Source organism: Nerophis lumbriciformis, linkage group LG19 (assembly GCF_033978685.3).
Source record: "Nerophis lumbriciformis linkage group LG19, RoL_Nlum_v2.1, whole genome shotgun sequence".
NCBI classification, from domain to species: domain Eukaryota; kingdom Metazoa; phylum Chordata; class Actinopteri; order Syngnathiformes; family Syngnathidae; genus Nerophis; species Nerophis lumbriciformis.
Window position 1 is genome coordinate 1,180,687 of NC_084566.2, and position 12,970 is coordinate 1,193,656.

General features: G+C 41.2%; 1 protein-coding gene across 5 annotated transcripts in view; it reads right to left on the minus strand.

Moving 5' to 3' along the window:
* The window catches only part of LOC133618930 (transcriptional repressor p66-alpha-like), a 46,849-nt gene that overhangs the window by 1,522 nt on the left and 32,357 nt on the right, over window positions 1-12,970 (minus strand). For 2 of the 5 annotated variants that reach the window (XM_061979779.2, XM_061979774.2), the window contains exons 7-10: window positions 12,658-12,876; window positions 9,949-10,207; window positions 3,966-4,348; window positions 3,652-3,898 (exon numbers count right to left, since the gene is read on the minus strand). In XM_061979779.2, coding sequence (XP_061835763.1) covers window positions 3,652-3,898; window positions 3,966-4,348; window positions 9,949-10,207; window positions 12,658-12,876 — 1,108 coding nt within the window. The remainder of the gene's footprint in view (window positions 1-3,651; window positions 3,899-3,965; window positions 4,349-9,948; window positions 10,208-12,657; window positions 12,877-12,970) is intronic. The other 3 variants (XM_061979778.2, XM_061979776.2, XM_061979775.2) reach the window with 3 other exon arrangements.

A 12,970-nucleotide genomic window follows, 5' to 3' on the forward strand; every position in this document is an offset into this window, starting at 1 on the left:
CATTCAAATGTTTATTTCATTTAATTTTGATGATTTGAAGTGGCAACAAATGAAAATCCAAAATTCCGTGTGTCACAAAATTAGAATATTGTGTAAGGGTTCAATTTTGAAGACACCTGGTGCCACAAACTAATCAGCTGATTAACTCAAAACACCTGCAAAGGGCTTTAAATGGTCTCTCAGTCCAGTTCTGAAGCCTACACAAACATGGGGAAGACTTCAGATTTGACAGCTGTCCAAAAGGCAACCATCGACACATTGCACAAGGAGGGAAAGACACAAAAGGTTATTGCTGAAGAGGCTGGCTGTTCTCAGAGCTCTGTGTCCAAACACATTAATGGAGAGGCAAAGGGAAGGAAAAACTGTGGTCAGAAAAAGTGTACAAGCGATAGGGATCACCGCGCCCTGGTCAAAATTGTGAAAAAAAAAACATTCAAAAATGTGGGGGAGATTCAGAAGGAGTGGACAGCTGCTGGAGTCAGTGCTTCAAGATCCACCACCAAGAGACGCTTGAAAGACATGGGTTTCAACTGCCGCATACCTTGTGTCAAGCCACTGTTGACCAAGAAACAGCGCGAAAAGCGTCTCAACTGGGCTAAGGAAAAAAAGAGCTGGACTGCTGCTGAGTGGTCCAAAGTCATGTTTTCTGACGAAAGCAAATTTTGCATTTCCTTTGGAAATCGAGGTCCCAGAGTCTGGAGGAAGACCGGAGAGGCACAGGATCCACGTTGCCTGAAGTCTCGTGTAAAGTTTCCACCATCAGTGATGGTTTGGGGTGCCATGTCATCTGCTGGTGTCGGTCCACTCTGTTTCCTGAGATCCAGGGTCAACGCAGCCGTCTACCAACAAGTTTTAGAGCACTTCATGCTTCCTGCTGCTGACCTGCTCTATGGAGATGGAGATTTCAAGTTCCAACAGGACTTGGCGCCTGCACACAGCGCAAAATCTACCCATGCCTGGTTTACGGACCATGGTATTTCTGTTCTAAATTGGCCCGCCAACTCCCCTGACCTTAGCCCCATAGAAAATCTGTGGGGTATTGTGAAAAGGAAGATGCAGAATGCCAGACCCAAAAATGCAGAAGAGTTGAAGGCCACTATCAGAGCAACCTGGGCTCTCATAACACCTGAGCAGTGCCAGAAACTCATCGACTCCATGCCACGCCGCATTAACGCAGTAATTGAGGCAAAAGGAGCTCCAACCAAGTATTGAGTATTGTACATGCTCATATTTTTCATTTTCATACTTTTCAGTTGGCCAACACTTCTAAAAATCCCTTTTTTGTATTAGCCTTAAGTAATATTCTAATTTTGTGACACACGGAATTTTGGATTTTCATTTGTTGCCACTTCAAATCATCAAAATTAAATGAAATAAACATTTGAATGCATCAGTCTGTCTGCAATGAATAAATATAATGTACAAGTTACACCTTTTGAATGCAATTACTGAAATAAATCAAGTTTTTCAAAATATTCTAATTTACTGGCTTTTACCTGTATATCTCAATATTTTGCCTTAGCCTTGAATGAACACTTGATGCATATAATCACAGCAGTATGATGATTCTATGTGTCTACATTAAAACATTGTTCTTCATACTGCATGAATATATGCTACTTTAAAACTTTCATGCAGAGAAGGAAATCACAACTAAAAAAAATCAAAACATTTTTTCATACGGTGTTGATCTGGAAATGTTTGCCTCGGCATTTTGATGGTGTGGGCGTGTGGCACCGAACGGAGACGTTGACATGCGGCGTAAGCACTGTTCATTCTCTAGCAGGTGACTTTTCAAATGATGCTACATATTAGCAGTAATGCTACTTTTTATAGCAACGCTTTCGCCCCACACTTGACAAATTACGGTTGTCTCTTCGACATATTCCCACTTGAAGCCAAACCACCGGCAGACGATGGACCCCCTGCTGTTTTTTGGGGGAATTAATTATTCCTTCATTTGTTACCAGATTCGCACCTTCTTTCTCTCGTTTTACCGCTAGCATCACAGCTAACGTTAGCCATGCTGCTACCTCTTTGCTGCACGAGGGCGTATGACGTATGACGTGACAGTATGTGACGTGTGTAGTAGAAGCTGCGCTTGCTGTCTGTGAGAAGGAGAGACAAGAAAGAGCGAGGAGAGCCTGTTGTGTAATGCCAGCAGCTAAAAGCAACTGCGTGAGAACGTATACTCGAATATCACGATATAGTCATTTTCTATATCGTGCAGACACAAACCCGCGATATATCGCGCATATCGATATATCGCCCAGCCCTAATTCACGGCACCTGAGGATCTTGTGAAATGATGCTGGCTGCTGCCAGATCATTAAGAAAAAATGGCCGACAGAAAGGCGAGAAACAGTTTTTATTTCAACCGTACCTCACGTCAAAAGCCTAAAGACTGACCGCAAAGTTCCTGTCTTCACAATAAAAGTGCTGCTTCATCCTGCCTGCGCTAACAAAATAAAAGTTTCAGAAAGCTAGCACAAACAAGTTAGCAAGCTACAGAGTTTGCCGTCAATGTATTTCTTGTATAAAAACGAATATGGAAGCTGGACAAACAAGATGCCAAAACCAACCACTTTCATGTGGTATTGAACAGAAAGGAGGACTTTTTTTCCTCCTCCACAATGTAAAATCGAAAATGTTGAAATTGTCAGCATTACTGTGAATCTTGTCTGATTCCAATCAATGCAAGTCATCAGAATCAGGTAATACACCAACTTATATTCTTGTTTTCATGAAAGAAGGGAATCTATATGCTAAACATGCATGTATTTTGTACACCTTTAACATGTGAACAAAAACAGCAAAATAATTAAATAAATATAAATTATATATATGAGGTAGATCACTTCGACTAGGTCATTTAAAAAGTAGTTCGCCTGCTGAAAAAGTGTGGGCACCCCTGTCCTAATCCAAACAACCGTTCCTAAATTAAACACATGTGGCCCACAACACACAACCTGCTCACTGGACTATGTGGACATTATCAAAAATGTCCAAATACCGTACATAATGTAAAATTACACCCATTTAAATCCACTACAAAGCATGATGGGTAATATGCAAAACACTCTCGCCACACTTTGCAATGTTTGGGAGGAGGTCGTCACGGAAGTAAAGAAGGTAAGAGTTGAACTTTCACATACGGTACTCCTAATCCATCCATCCATTTTCTACCGCTTATTCCCTTCGGGGTCGCGGGGGGCGCTGGAGCCTATCTCAGCTACAATCGGGCGGAAGACGGGGTACACCCTGGACAAGTCGCTAACCCATCGCAGGGCGTACTCCTAATAATCAATGTTTAATTGTTTGTACTTCACATTATCATGTTGTCAGGGTCTGACCAGGACCGCTCACCAGCCAACACATTAAGTCAAACAAAGGTTCACATTCACGCCTATTAACAATGTTTTTGAAGATACAATTGTTGAAAAGCAAACAACTGCATTCATGTGGATGTAGCCTGACAGCCCCAAAAAACACGAAGACAGGCACAAAGGAGACAGGAACCCAGGAGAAATACTGGACCATCACACACACGTGGGGGTGGGGGCTGTGCGTGTCATCTGTAGGATTGCTTTGGGCCACACAGGAGTTTTGAAAGAGAGCACCAGATTCAGGCGTCTACGAAGGCGAGTCTACCTTTGTTGCTGTTGCTCTGCTTCTTCCATGCAGTGGATGAGGCACTAACTCCTCCGCTCACATTCCTGCTGCCGCCGACTCCACTGCTGCTCACCTTTGAAATCTGGACAGAGCGCTGGGTCACGTGCTTACCTGGCCGGCTGACCAAAGCGGCGGCCGCCACGGCGCTTTGCAGCTGGGAGGAGGAGGAGAAGGAGTGGGCGACGCTGCGGACAACGTTGCTGTGGGACAGCTGGCCCTGGGTGCTCTGATGGAAGGGAGAGATGAGTTACCGCGACAAAAGAAGAAACAACGCTCGTTCTCTGAAAACTCACCTTGATGGAGTGGTGGTGGATGACGTTGGTTCCTCGGTGCATGGACGACGCTCGGGCCTGAGCCTGCTTCAGCTGCTGAGCCACCAGCTGCTCCGCCTTCAGCGACGACGAGCCGCCGTGCGAGATGGAAGAGGACGTCTGCTGAATAATGCGCTGTTCGATTTCCTGCTCTTGCTGCAGCGCTTTGACGAACGCCGCTTTGAGCCTCTTGGTGTGCTCGGCTTTCAGGGATTTCTTCTGATTGGACGACATGCAGTCCGCGCAGAGGACGACGCCTCCTTTGGCTTTGTCCTGCCGCCACCTGCATGTGAAGTCGGTGTGGCACTGGGTGCACTTGAAGGGGTCTCTGATGCTGGGCTTGGTGGGCGGTGCGCCCGTCTTTCCTGGATACAGAGATGGATTGACACATTTTAACAAACAGACAGATTACCGCCTTTATAATGGGTACAAATATGTTAAAAGTACACATGCATATTTGATGCAGTACAATATACCGTATTTTCCAGACTATAAGCCCCTACTTTTCCCCCCAAAAGCTTTGAAACCTGCGCCTTTTAAAATGGTGCGGCTAATTTATGGATTTTTCTTTGCTAACGGCCATAATGTTTTGTATTCACCAAATTGTTTTCATATTACACCGACAGAGAAACTGAAAAGTCCATAGCGTTTCTCCTCGAAAGGATCCTTCAGTCATCACTCCAAGCAATGTTTGTAGGTTTTACAATGTAACTAAAACAATTCATTACTATACCGTCCCATGTGTGATGTCTGCAGTAGTGTTTTAATGCATATTTGTACGTGCTATCATTATATAATCAAGTTAGCATTGTTAGCATTAGCAAATATGCTAACAGTGTCCAGGTTAGTATTACTACCTTACAATTACATTATTTTAGTTTCGTAAACTCACCAAAACGTCACTGTGGAGTTATTAAGTCTGTTTAGCTGATTGGAGGCATCTGTTTTGTTTGATCAGCTGTTTTACTGCCATGTGACGGGCACCGTTAGGAAACAATTATGTAAATAAAGTTCACAAAATCCTTCGTACCAGTATATACAGTACAGGCCAAAAGTTTGGACACACCTTCTCATTCAATGCGTTTTCCTTATTTTCATGACTATTTACATTGTGGATTGTCACTGAAGGCATCAAAACTATGAATGAACACATGTGGAGTTATGTACTTAACAAAAAAGGTGAAATAACTAAAACATTTTTATATTGTAGTTTCTTCAAAATAGCCACCCTTTGCTCTGATTACTGCTTTGCACACTCTAGGCATTCTCTCAATAAGCTAACGCCTTCAAGACTGTTGGAAAACCATTTCAGGTGACTACCTCTTGAAGCTCATCGAGAGAATGTCAAGAGTGTGCAAAGCAGTAATCAGTGCAAAGGGTGGCTATTTTGAGGAAACTAAAATATAAAACATGTTTTCAGTTAATTGACCCTTTTTGTTAAGTACATAACTCCACATGTGTTCATTCATAGTTGTGATGCCTTCAGTGACAATCTACAATGTAAATAGTCATGAAAATAAGGAAAACGCATTGAATGAGACGATGTGTCCAAACATTTGGTCTGTACTGTATGTGCGGCTTTTAGTCCGGTGTGGCTAATATACGTAAAATATTTTTTACTTTTAAAATTTGGTGGGTGCAGCTTAAATAGCGGTGCCATCTATAGCCCGGAAAATAGACTAAGTATTTTAAATATTACCCTTTCCCATGCCATTGAATGAGAAGGTGTATGGCACCAAAACAATGGCAACATCCTTGCATGTAGAAACCACACTTTCTTTTATATATATATATTTTTTAAACATGTCCTGTCCAGTCACTCAGACAAATCATATTGTTGGTGTAGATGCCCAAATCTGCTGTACAGAATTGCTTTACACAAGAGAAGTGTGGGATACTCTTGTTGCCTTATTTGTATTTGACTTTATTCAATGGATGGGTGGGCAGCAGGACGCAGTGGCCTGGGACGCCGACCGTTGCGGAAAAGGCAGGCTACAAGGGCAACACCAGTCCCCTGACTGTAGGAATAATTACACACACACACATACATATACATATACACAAACACACACATACATAAGCCCGCAGGGCAGCGATCCACCCCTGAGTCCACCATCCATTGAGAATCAGCCGATCCACTTCCCCTCTCACAGGTCTGGCCGCGCACCGCCCTCTCCCTCCAGGGACAACCGCCGACAAGCCAACCAACATGACGACAAATGAAAACGAAGACGGCAAGTCCACCAACCCCGACAACCGCCACGCCCATGCGCCGCAACAGACCACAGTAGCGCCCGCCCAAAGGACTCAGCAGCCACGGGTGCTCACACCACAATGAAACAGCAACAACGACAACCACTGCCAAATCCCCAATGGCCACCACCGCATCAAGGTAAAAACGGCGACAGACAACCACAGGCCAACAATACCACGGAGACCAACCAGCGCCCATGCACTAGCCAGCCCAAACAGCAACATGCAAACAAGAGACATCAATGCCCCCCCCCCCACCAAGAAACTCCACTCTCCAATCCAAAAACACCACCGCCCAAACAACCGAGCTACAGCACTCACATCAAACAGAAAGGCAGCTCTGCCCGCGCACGAAGCCATTGTAGTGTTGTCCCGGTACCAAAATGTATTTCGATACTTTTCTAAATTAAAGGGGACCATAAAAAATGGCATTATTGGCTTTATTTTAACAAAAAATCTTAGGGTACATTAAACATATGTTTCCTATTGCAATCAATTAACAATTTTGGCCTTAAATAAAATAGTGAACATATTAGACAACTTGTCTTTTAGTAGTAAGAAAGCAAACAAAGTCTTCTAATTTGTCTACTGAAGTATGCAGTAACATATTGTGTCATTTATCATTGTACTATTTTGTCAAAATTATGAGGGACAAGCGGTACAAAATTGATTATCAATCCACTTAATCCACTAAAATGTAATAATCACTTATTCTTCTCTTGTTTGGATGATACCACAAATTTAGGTATCGATCCGATACCAAGTAGTTACAGGATCATACATTGGTCATATTGAAAGTCCTCATTTGTCCAGGGACGTATTTCATGAGTTTATAAACATAATATGATTTTTTTTAAAAAGGAAAAAATATTTTGTGACCATAAAAAAGATCGATGTAATCATAGTAGTATTGACTAGATACGCTCCTGTACTTGGTATCATTACAATGGATGTCAGGTGTAGATCCACCATGGCATTTGTTTACATTCAGGAACGGCGTCATTAGTGGTCACGCCGGTGAGCTACGGTGTGTAGTGAAGCATGTTTAGCTCATTCTCGTCCTGCAGGGATGATACTTGTAAGAAACTTACTTTATTTGTCCTCATGGAGGCGAGCAAGGATTAGAGATTTAGAAGTAGCTAAAACACGGCCGACTGCGGATGGATGTTAGCCTAAGGGCGTTTCAGTGTTATAACTTCACCTTTTTCTTTAGTTTTGAAGCCAAAATGCTCCCTTTTTTGTCTACACATTGTACTCTGTGATTGTGCGCTGCCGAACATGCTCCTCTGCTCGTAAAACCAGCAATTTCACGGCGCATCATGCCCGTTAAAGAATAAATAAATTACATGGGAAATTGGTACTTTTCAAACAGAGTATAGTACCATTTTGATTAATTAGTACCGCGGTACTATACTAGTACCAGTATACCGTACAACCCTAAGTCATTGCTACAAACCCTACAGCGTCGGACACGGACCTCGCCAACAGACAGAAAAAATCCCCGCGACGCCACACAAATCGGAAGCGAAACAACCGACCACTCAATCCAAATCCATAAAAAAACCCACTCCAAAACGTTACAAAACAAAAACCACACTCTACGTGTTTATGGCCTCTGCACGCACGGACTCATTTAGTTTTTTTGCTTCCACCATGGAGATGCTCATTTACGACGCACATTCATGTTACCGTGCTCCTACCTGTGGCATTTTTATAGGCATTTTAGAAGCAGTTCTGCAGTGCAATCTACAACAGAACCCATGCACGCTGAAGGTGCGCACACGGAAGATGCTCGTAATAACTGCAAGCTTGCACTGGAATGTTCCAGATGCAAGCATATTGCAAGAATATTTTTCATATAGGAGATATGTTAATAATAATATATCACCTATATGAAAAAAAAAACGTAATAAAAAAAAACGCCAGCATAAAGAAATTGCATAAATGTAATCTGTTATAATCAGCCCCTTAAGTCATCCAGAAGCTATAAGAATATAAAATGATATTGCTGAATAGCGAATATGTCTAATATTTTTGACAGTCCATATATGTTGACAAGCATACATAGGATGGAGCTGCAGCGCAATCGCCTCCTTTCTCACTGCTATTTCTGTGCAACTGCCAGTTTGCACGTCCTTTCTAAACATACTAATTATAGGCACAAAACATCGGCCACAGAACAATTTCAGCCTTAATAGATCACACTGCGTGTACTAAATAATTATATTTGCGATTCCTCCTCCCAGTATTGTGGCTGTTCTGATAATCAGCATATATTCGGCATAGTCATGAACTGACACACGAAATGCATTGCGCTCCTTATTCCACCTACTAGGAGAAGCAATCCTCTGCACACACATTTAGTAGATCAGTTTTGCATGTGCTATCAAGTTTGCACGTGTTTTAATACACGCAAACCTTCAGTAGATCAGGTCCTCTGTGACTAATCAGAAAGGAGGAGCGTTGACGGGCAGTCTTTTCAGTCTCAGAAAGAAGGTCTATGTCCAAGATATAAAGTCACGATCAAAAGTTTACATACACTTGTGAAGGACATAATGTCATGGCTGTCTTGAGTTTCCAATATTTTCTACAAGTCTTATTTTTTTTGTGATAGAGTGATTGGAGCACATACTTGTTTGTCACAAAAAACATTGATGACATCACATGGACAAAGATAAGACCTTCTGGAGGAAAGTTCTGTGGTCAGATGAAACAAAAATTTAGCTGTTTGGCCACAATACCCAGCAATATGTTTGGAGGAGAAAAGTTGAGGCCTTTAATCCCAGGAACACCACTCCTATCATCAAGCATGGTGGTGGTAGTATTATGCTCTGAGCCTGTTTTGCTGCCAATGGAACTGGTGCTTTACAGAGAGTAAATTGGACAATGAAAAATGAGGAGTACCTCCAAATTCTTCAAGACAACCTAAAATCATCAGCCCAGAGGTTGGGTCTTGGGCGCAGTTGGCTGTTCCAACAGGATAATGACCCCAAACACACGTCAAAAGTGGTAAAGGAATGGCTAAATCAGGCTAGAATTAAGGTTTTAGAATGGCCTTCCCAAAGTCCTGACTTAAACCCCATTGAGAACATGTGGACAATGCTGAAGAAACAAGTCCATGTCAGAAAACCAATACATTTAGCTGAACTGCACCAATTTAATCAAGAGGAGTGGTCAAAAACCCACCCAGAAGCTTGCAAGAAGCTTGTGGATGGCTACCAAAAGCGTCTTATTGCAGTGAAACTTGCCAAGGGACATGTAACCAAATATTAACATTGCTGTATGTATACTTTTGACCCAGCAGATTTGGTCACATTTATAAAAGAACCAAACTTCATGAATGTTTTTGTGACCAACAAGTATGTGCTCCAATCACTCTATCACAAAAAAATAAGAGTTGTAGAAATTATTTGAAACTCAAGACAGCCATGACATTATGTTCTTTACAAGTGTATGTAAACTTTTGATCGCGACTATATGGAGAAATATATATTTCAAGTGTAAACAGAGTCTGTGCATGAGCAAAAAAAAGTGGCGCGAGCGCATAGAGAGACCATGCAGGCCTAAAAGAAATGTACACACGTGCAAAATTAGTTTGTGCACAAAGTGTGGTTTTTACACGCAAGGATTTTGGTTGTGACGCCATAAATGTAACTCCAAACTTGTATGTACACAGAACGACAGAAGCAATGTACAGACACGCCAAACAGACCTCTGTGAATGCTATCCAGCAGGTTGTGGACCACTTCCTCCAGTCCCACCAAGTAGATGAACTCGTTATTGGCCGCCGAGGGCAGGAAGTTGAACTCCGGAGCAGGGGGCTTGGGGGGCGGGATCTCCAAGAGGGTCTTCTCTAGTTGCTTCCGCAGAGCCAGTTTGGCCGCGGCTTGGCGACTGGCCGGGCTGTCGTTGGCGCCGACCAGAGTCACGCCGCCGCTCCCCGAGGAGGAAACCTTCAAAGTGGTCGAGGCCTGTGAACACCAGGCAGAGAGTTCATTTGATTTTCATCAACTTCACTGAAATTTATTCATCAGCTAGTTAACATGTACCGGTATGTAAAACCGTGGCATGCACAAAAATCTGAGTAACACTTTGTGAGAAATACTGTAGAAGAACCACATGAGATGCGGCCATTTTGAAAGGCAGGTCTAATTAGATGCAAATGGACGCCTCCTGCTGGCTGCAATTGTATCTCTGCCCAATCGACCATGTTGTTGTTTTAGCAGTACACTTCCGTACCGACAAATATAAGTTGGAAACATGCGCTACTAAATGGCAATAGTGGAGGATATTAGCATCAAACCATAATGTACGGGGCCGAGTCTGACTCGCAGCAATAGAAAAGCAAAGAAGAACAAACTAATTTCAAAAGGTAAATTTTTCAGCTTTCAGTACATAGGGCTGTAAGTATACGCGCTACGTATTATAATTACTATATCTGCCTCCCAGTTTGAAACGACTATGTACATCCATTACAAGTAGCCTGTTTATCTCATCTACATGTAGTCTGGTTAAGGTAATATGCTAGATTGTCAATATATCATTACATTGCTTAATCTACTGAGACTGGACTTACCTTTTCATTGTAACTAGTTGTGTCCGGAAATGATATCATGGGCATGGATCAAAAGTGTCTAATTTTAGCCTCCGATATAAGCAGTCCGCTCCAGAAATTCTTCGGAGTTGGTTATTGTTGAGATATATTACAAGATATGACAGTAATTTGCTTATGATACAAAGCTTATAACACTGTATATTGACCTACATTGGTTTTAGCAGCTATAGTGCACAAATTGTATCAAATTGAACCCACAATATGTTTTCCATTTCTTTCCCTTACTGTACCGCAACTTGACCGAAATGATTTTCCTTCATGTCGTTGTACTTTACTGCCAGTATGGATGTAAAATGCGTCATACAGCTTTTCTTCCATTAAGGTCTTAAAAAGTCTGAAATTTGAAACATGCAGAGATCCTGACAACAAAATAAATAATACCAGGAAGTAGTTTTTGCGCTGATATTGTATCGGATTGATATCGGTATCGACCAGGGTTGCAATATCACTATCATATCGGTAGTGAAAAGGCTTTATTGGGACACTCCTAAATGTGATCAATGTTGCCATAAATTGTAGAAACTGTATTTGCGATTCATTGTTGTTTGGAACAAGGCAAAATTGATTTATATGGTTTGAAGTCACATTTTTGGTACTTATTAGTGATGATCTTTACGATCCAATACCAAGTAAAATTCAGGCTGGTTTCGGCGATACCAATCCAATACTGATATTTAGTGCAAATATACTTAAAGTACTATAAGTACTATAAAGTTCTGTATTTTCAAATAACATATCAACAATACAAATGTAAGAAAAAAGACCAAAACATCTGAATTTTATTTTTAAAATGATAATTAATAATAATATACTTGGTCATCTATATCGCAGTTTTGTCTTTAAATATATATAATTTCTTTTTTCTATCTTTTTTTTTTAAGTAAAAAAAAATATCAAAATGGCCCCAACATCCTTGACTTTTCAGTATGCGACTCTTGGTGGAAAAAGTTTAGACAACCTTAATCTAAAATATTGGAAGCTCGGAAAATAAAAATAAAATACACTTAAAATACGAACAAAATTAGGTTACTTAATTACAAAATACTAACTTATGAATTAACTTGTAAATGACAACAACCATAATAAACACTGTTAAATGTATAACTGAACATTATTATTTTTGTATAGGCAGAATTTTTGACAGAACTAGGTTCTGCAGTTAAACAACTGTATTATTATTATTTGTATTCAATTATTACATGGGAAAAAAATAATAGTAAAAAATTAAGAAAAAAAGAGCAAAAAGTGGAATGTAATGAGAAAAGGCTGTGATGTTCTAACTAATAATTATTATTAATATACTTAGTCGCGTAGTTCACACAATATCTGTTTTTAGCATTTTTTAAAATGAGAAAATATCAATATGACCTCCGCATACTTTGACTTTTCAGTATGGGGCCCTTGGTGGAAAAAGTTTGGACACCCCATAACCAAGGTATCAAAAGTATCGATAGTTTGATTGGAGGATCAAAAAAATAATAAAATAAAAATAAAAAATAAAATAAAATTTAAAAAAATTAAATTGATTGGAGCATATATGAATATTAGAGCATAAAGATCTGGTATCGGCAGTATCAATATTTCAGTATCGATCCGCACATCACTAGTACTTATTGGGATTCCAAGTACACAAAAAATGATGCATATAGGCAAGAAAAGTGGGTTTTGCATAATATGATACCTTTAAGCGTTTGATATCATACTCTTTAACAATTAAATTGGACAATTTGTAATAACTTTTGACGGGGAAAAAAACTGTTTCAAATGGGAGGTAATCAATTGTGACACAAGGAAAGCGATACTGACCAGTGAGTTTGCACTAGTTCCTATCCTGATAAGGCCCGCCTGCACCATGCTTCTCTGGCCTTGGCCGGCTTGGGCCAAGGTCCTGGTCCCCAAAAGTAAGGGAGGCGGCCCAGAGCCTCCACTTCCAGTGGACGCCAGCTGCTGCTGCTGCTGCTGCTGCTGCTGCTGCTGCTGCTGCTGGCGGAGAGCCTGGATCTGCTGTGGAGACACAGAGATGGGCTAACCAGGACAATGAGAGGTGGTGGAGCACACAGGATGGAAGTCCGCAGCACAAAAGGGCCCAAAAAACAGAGACAGAGAGAGACGCAAAGAG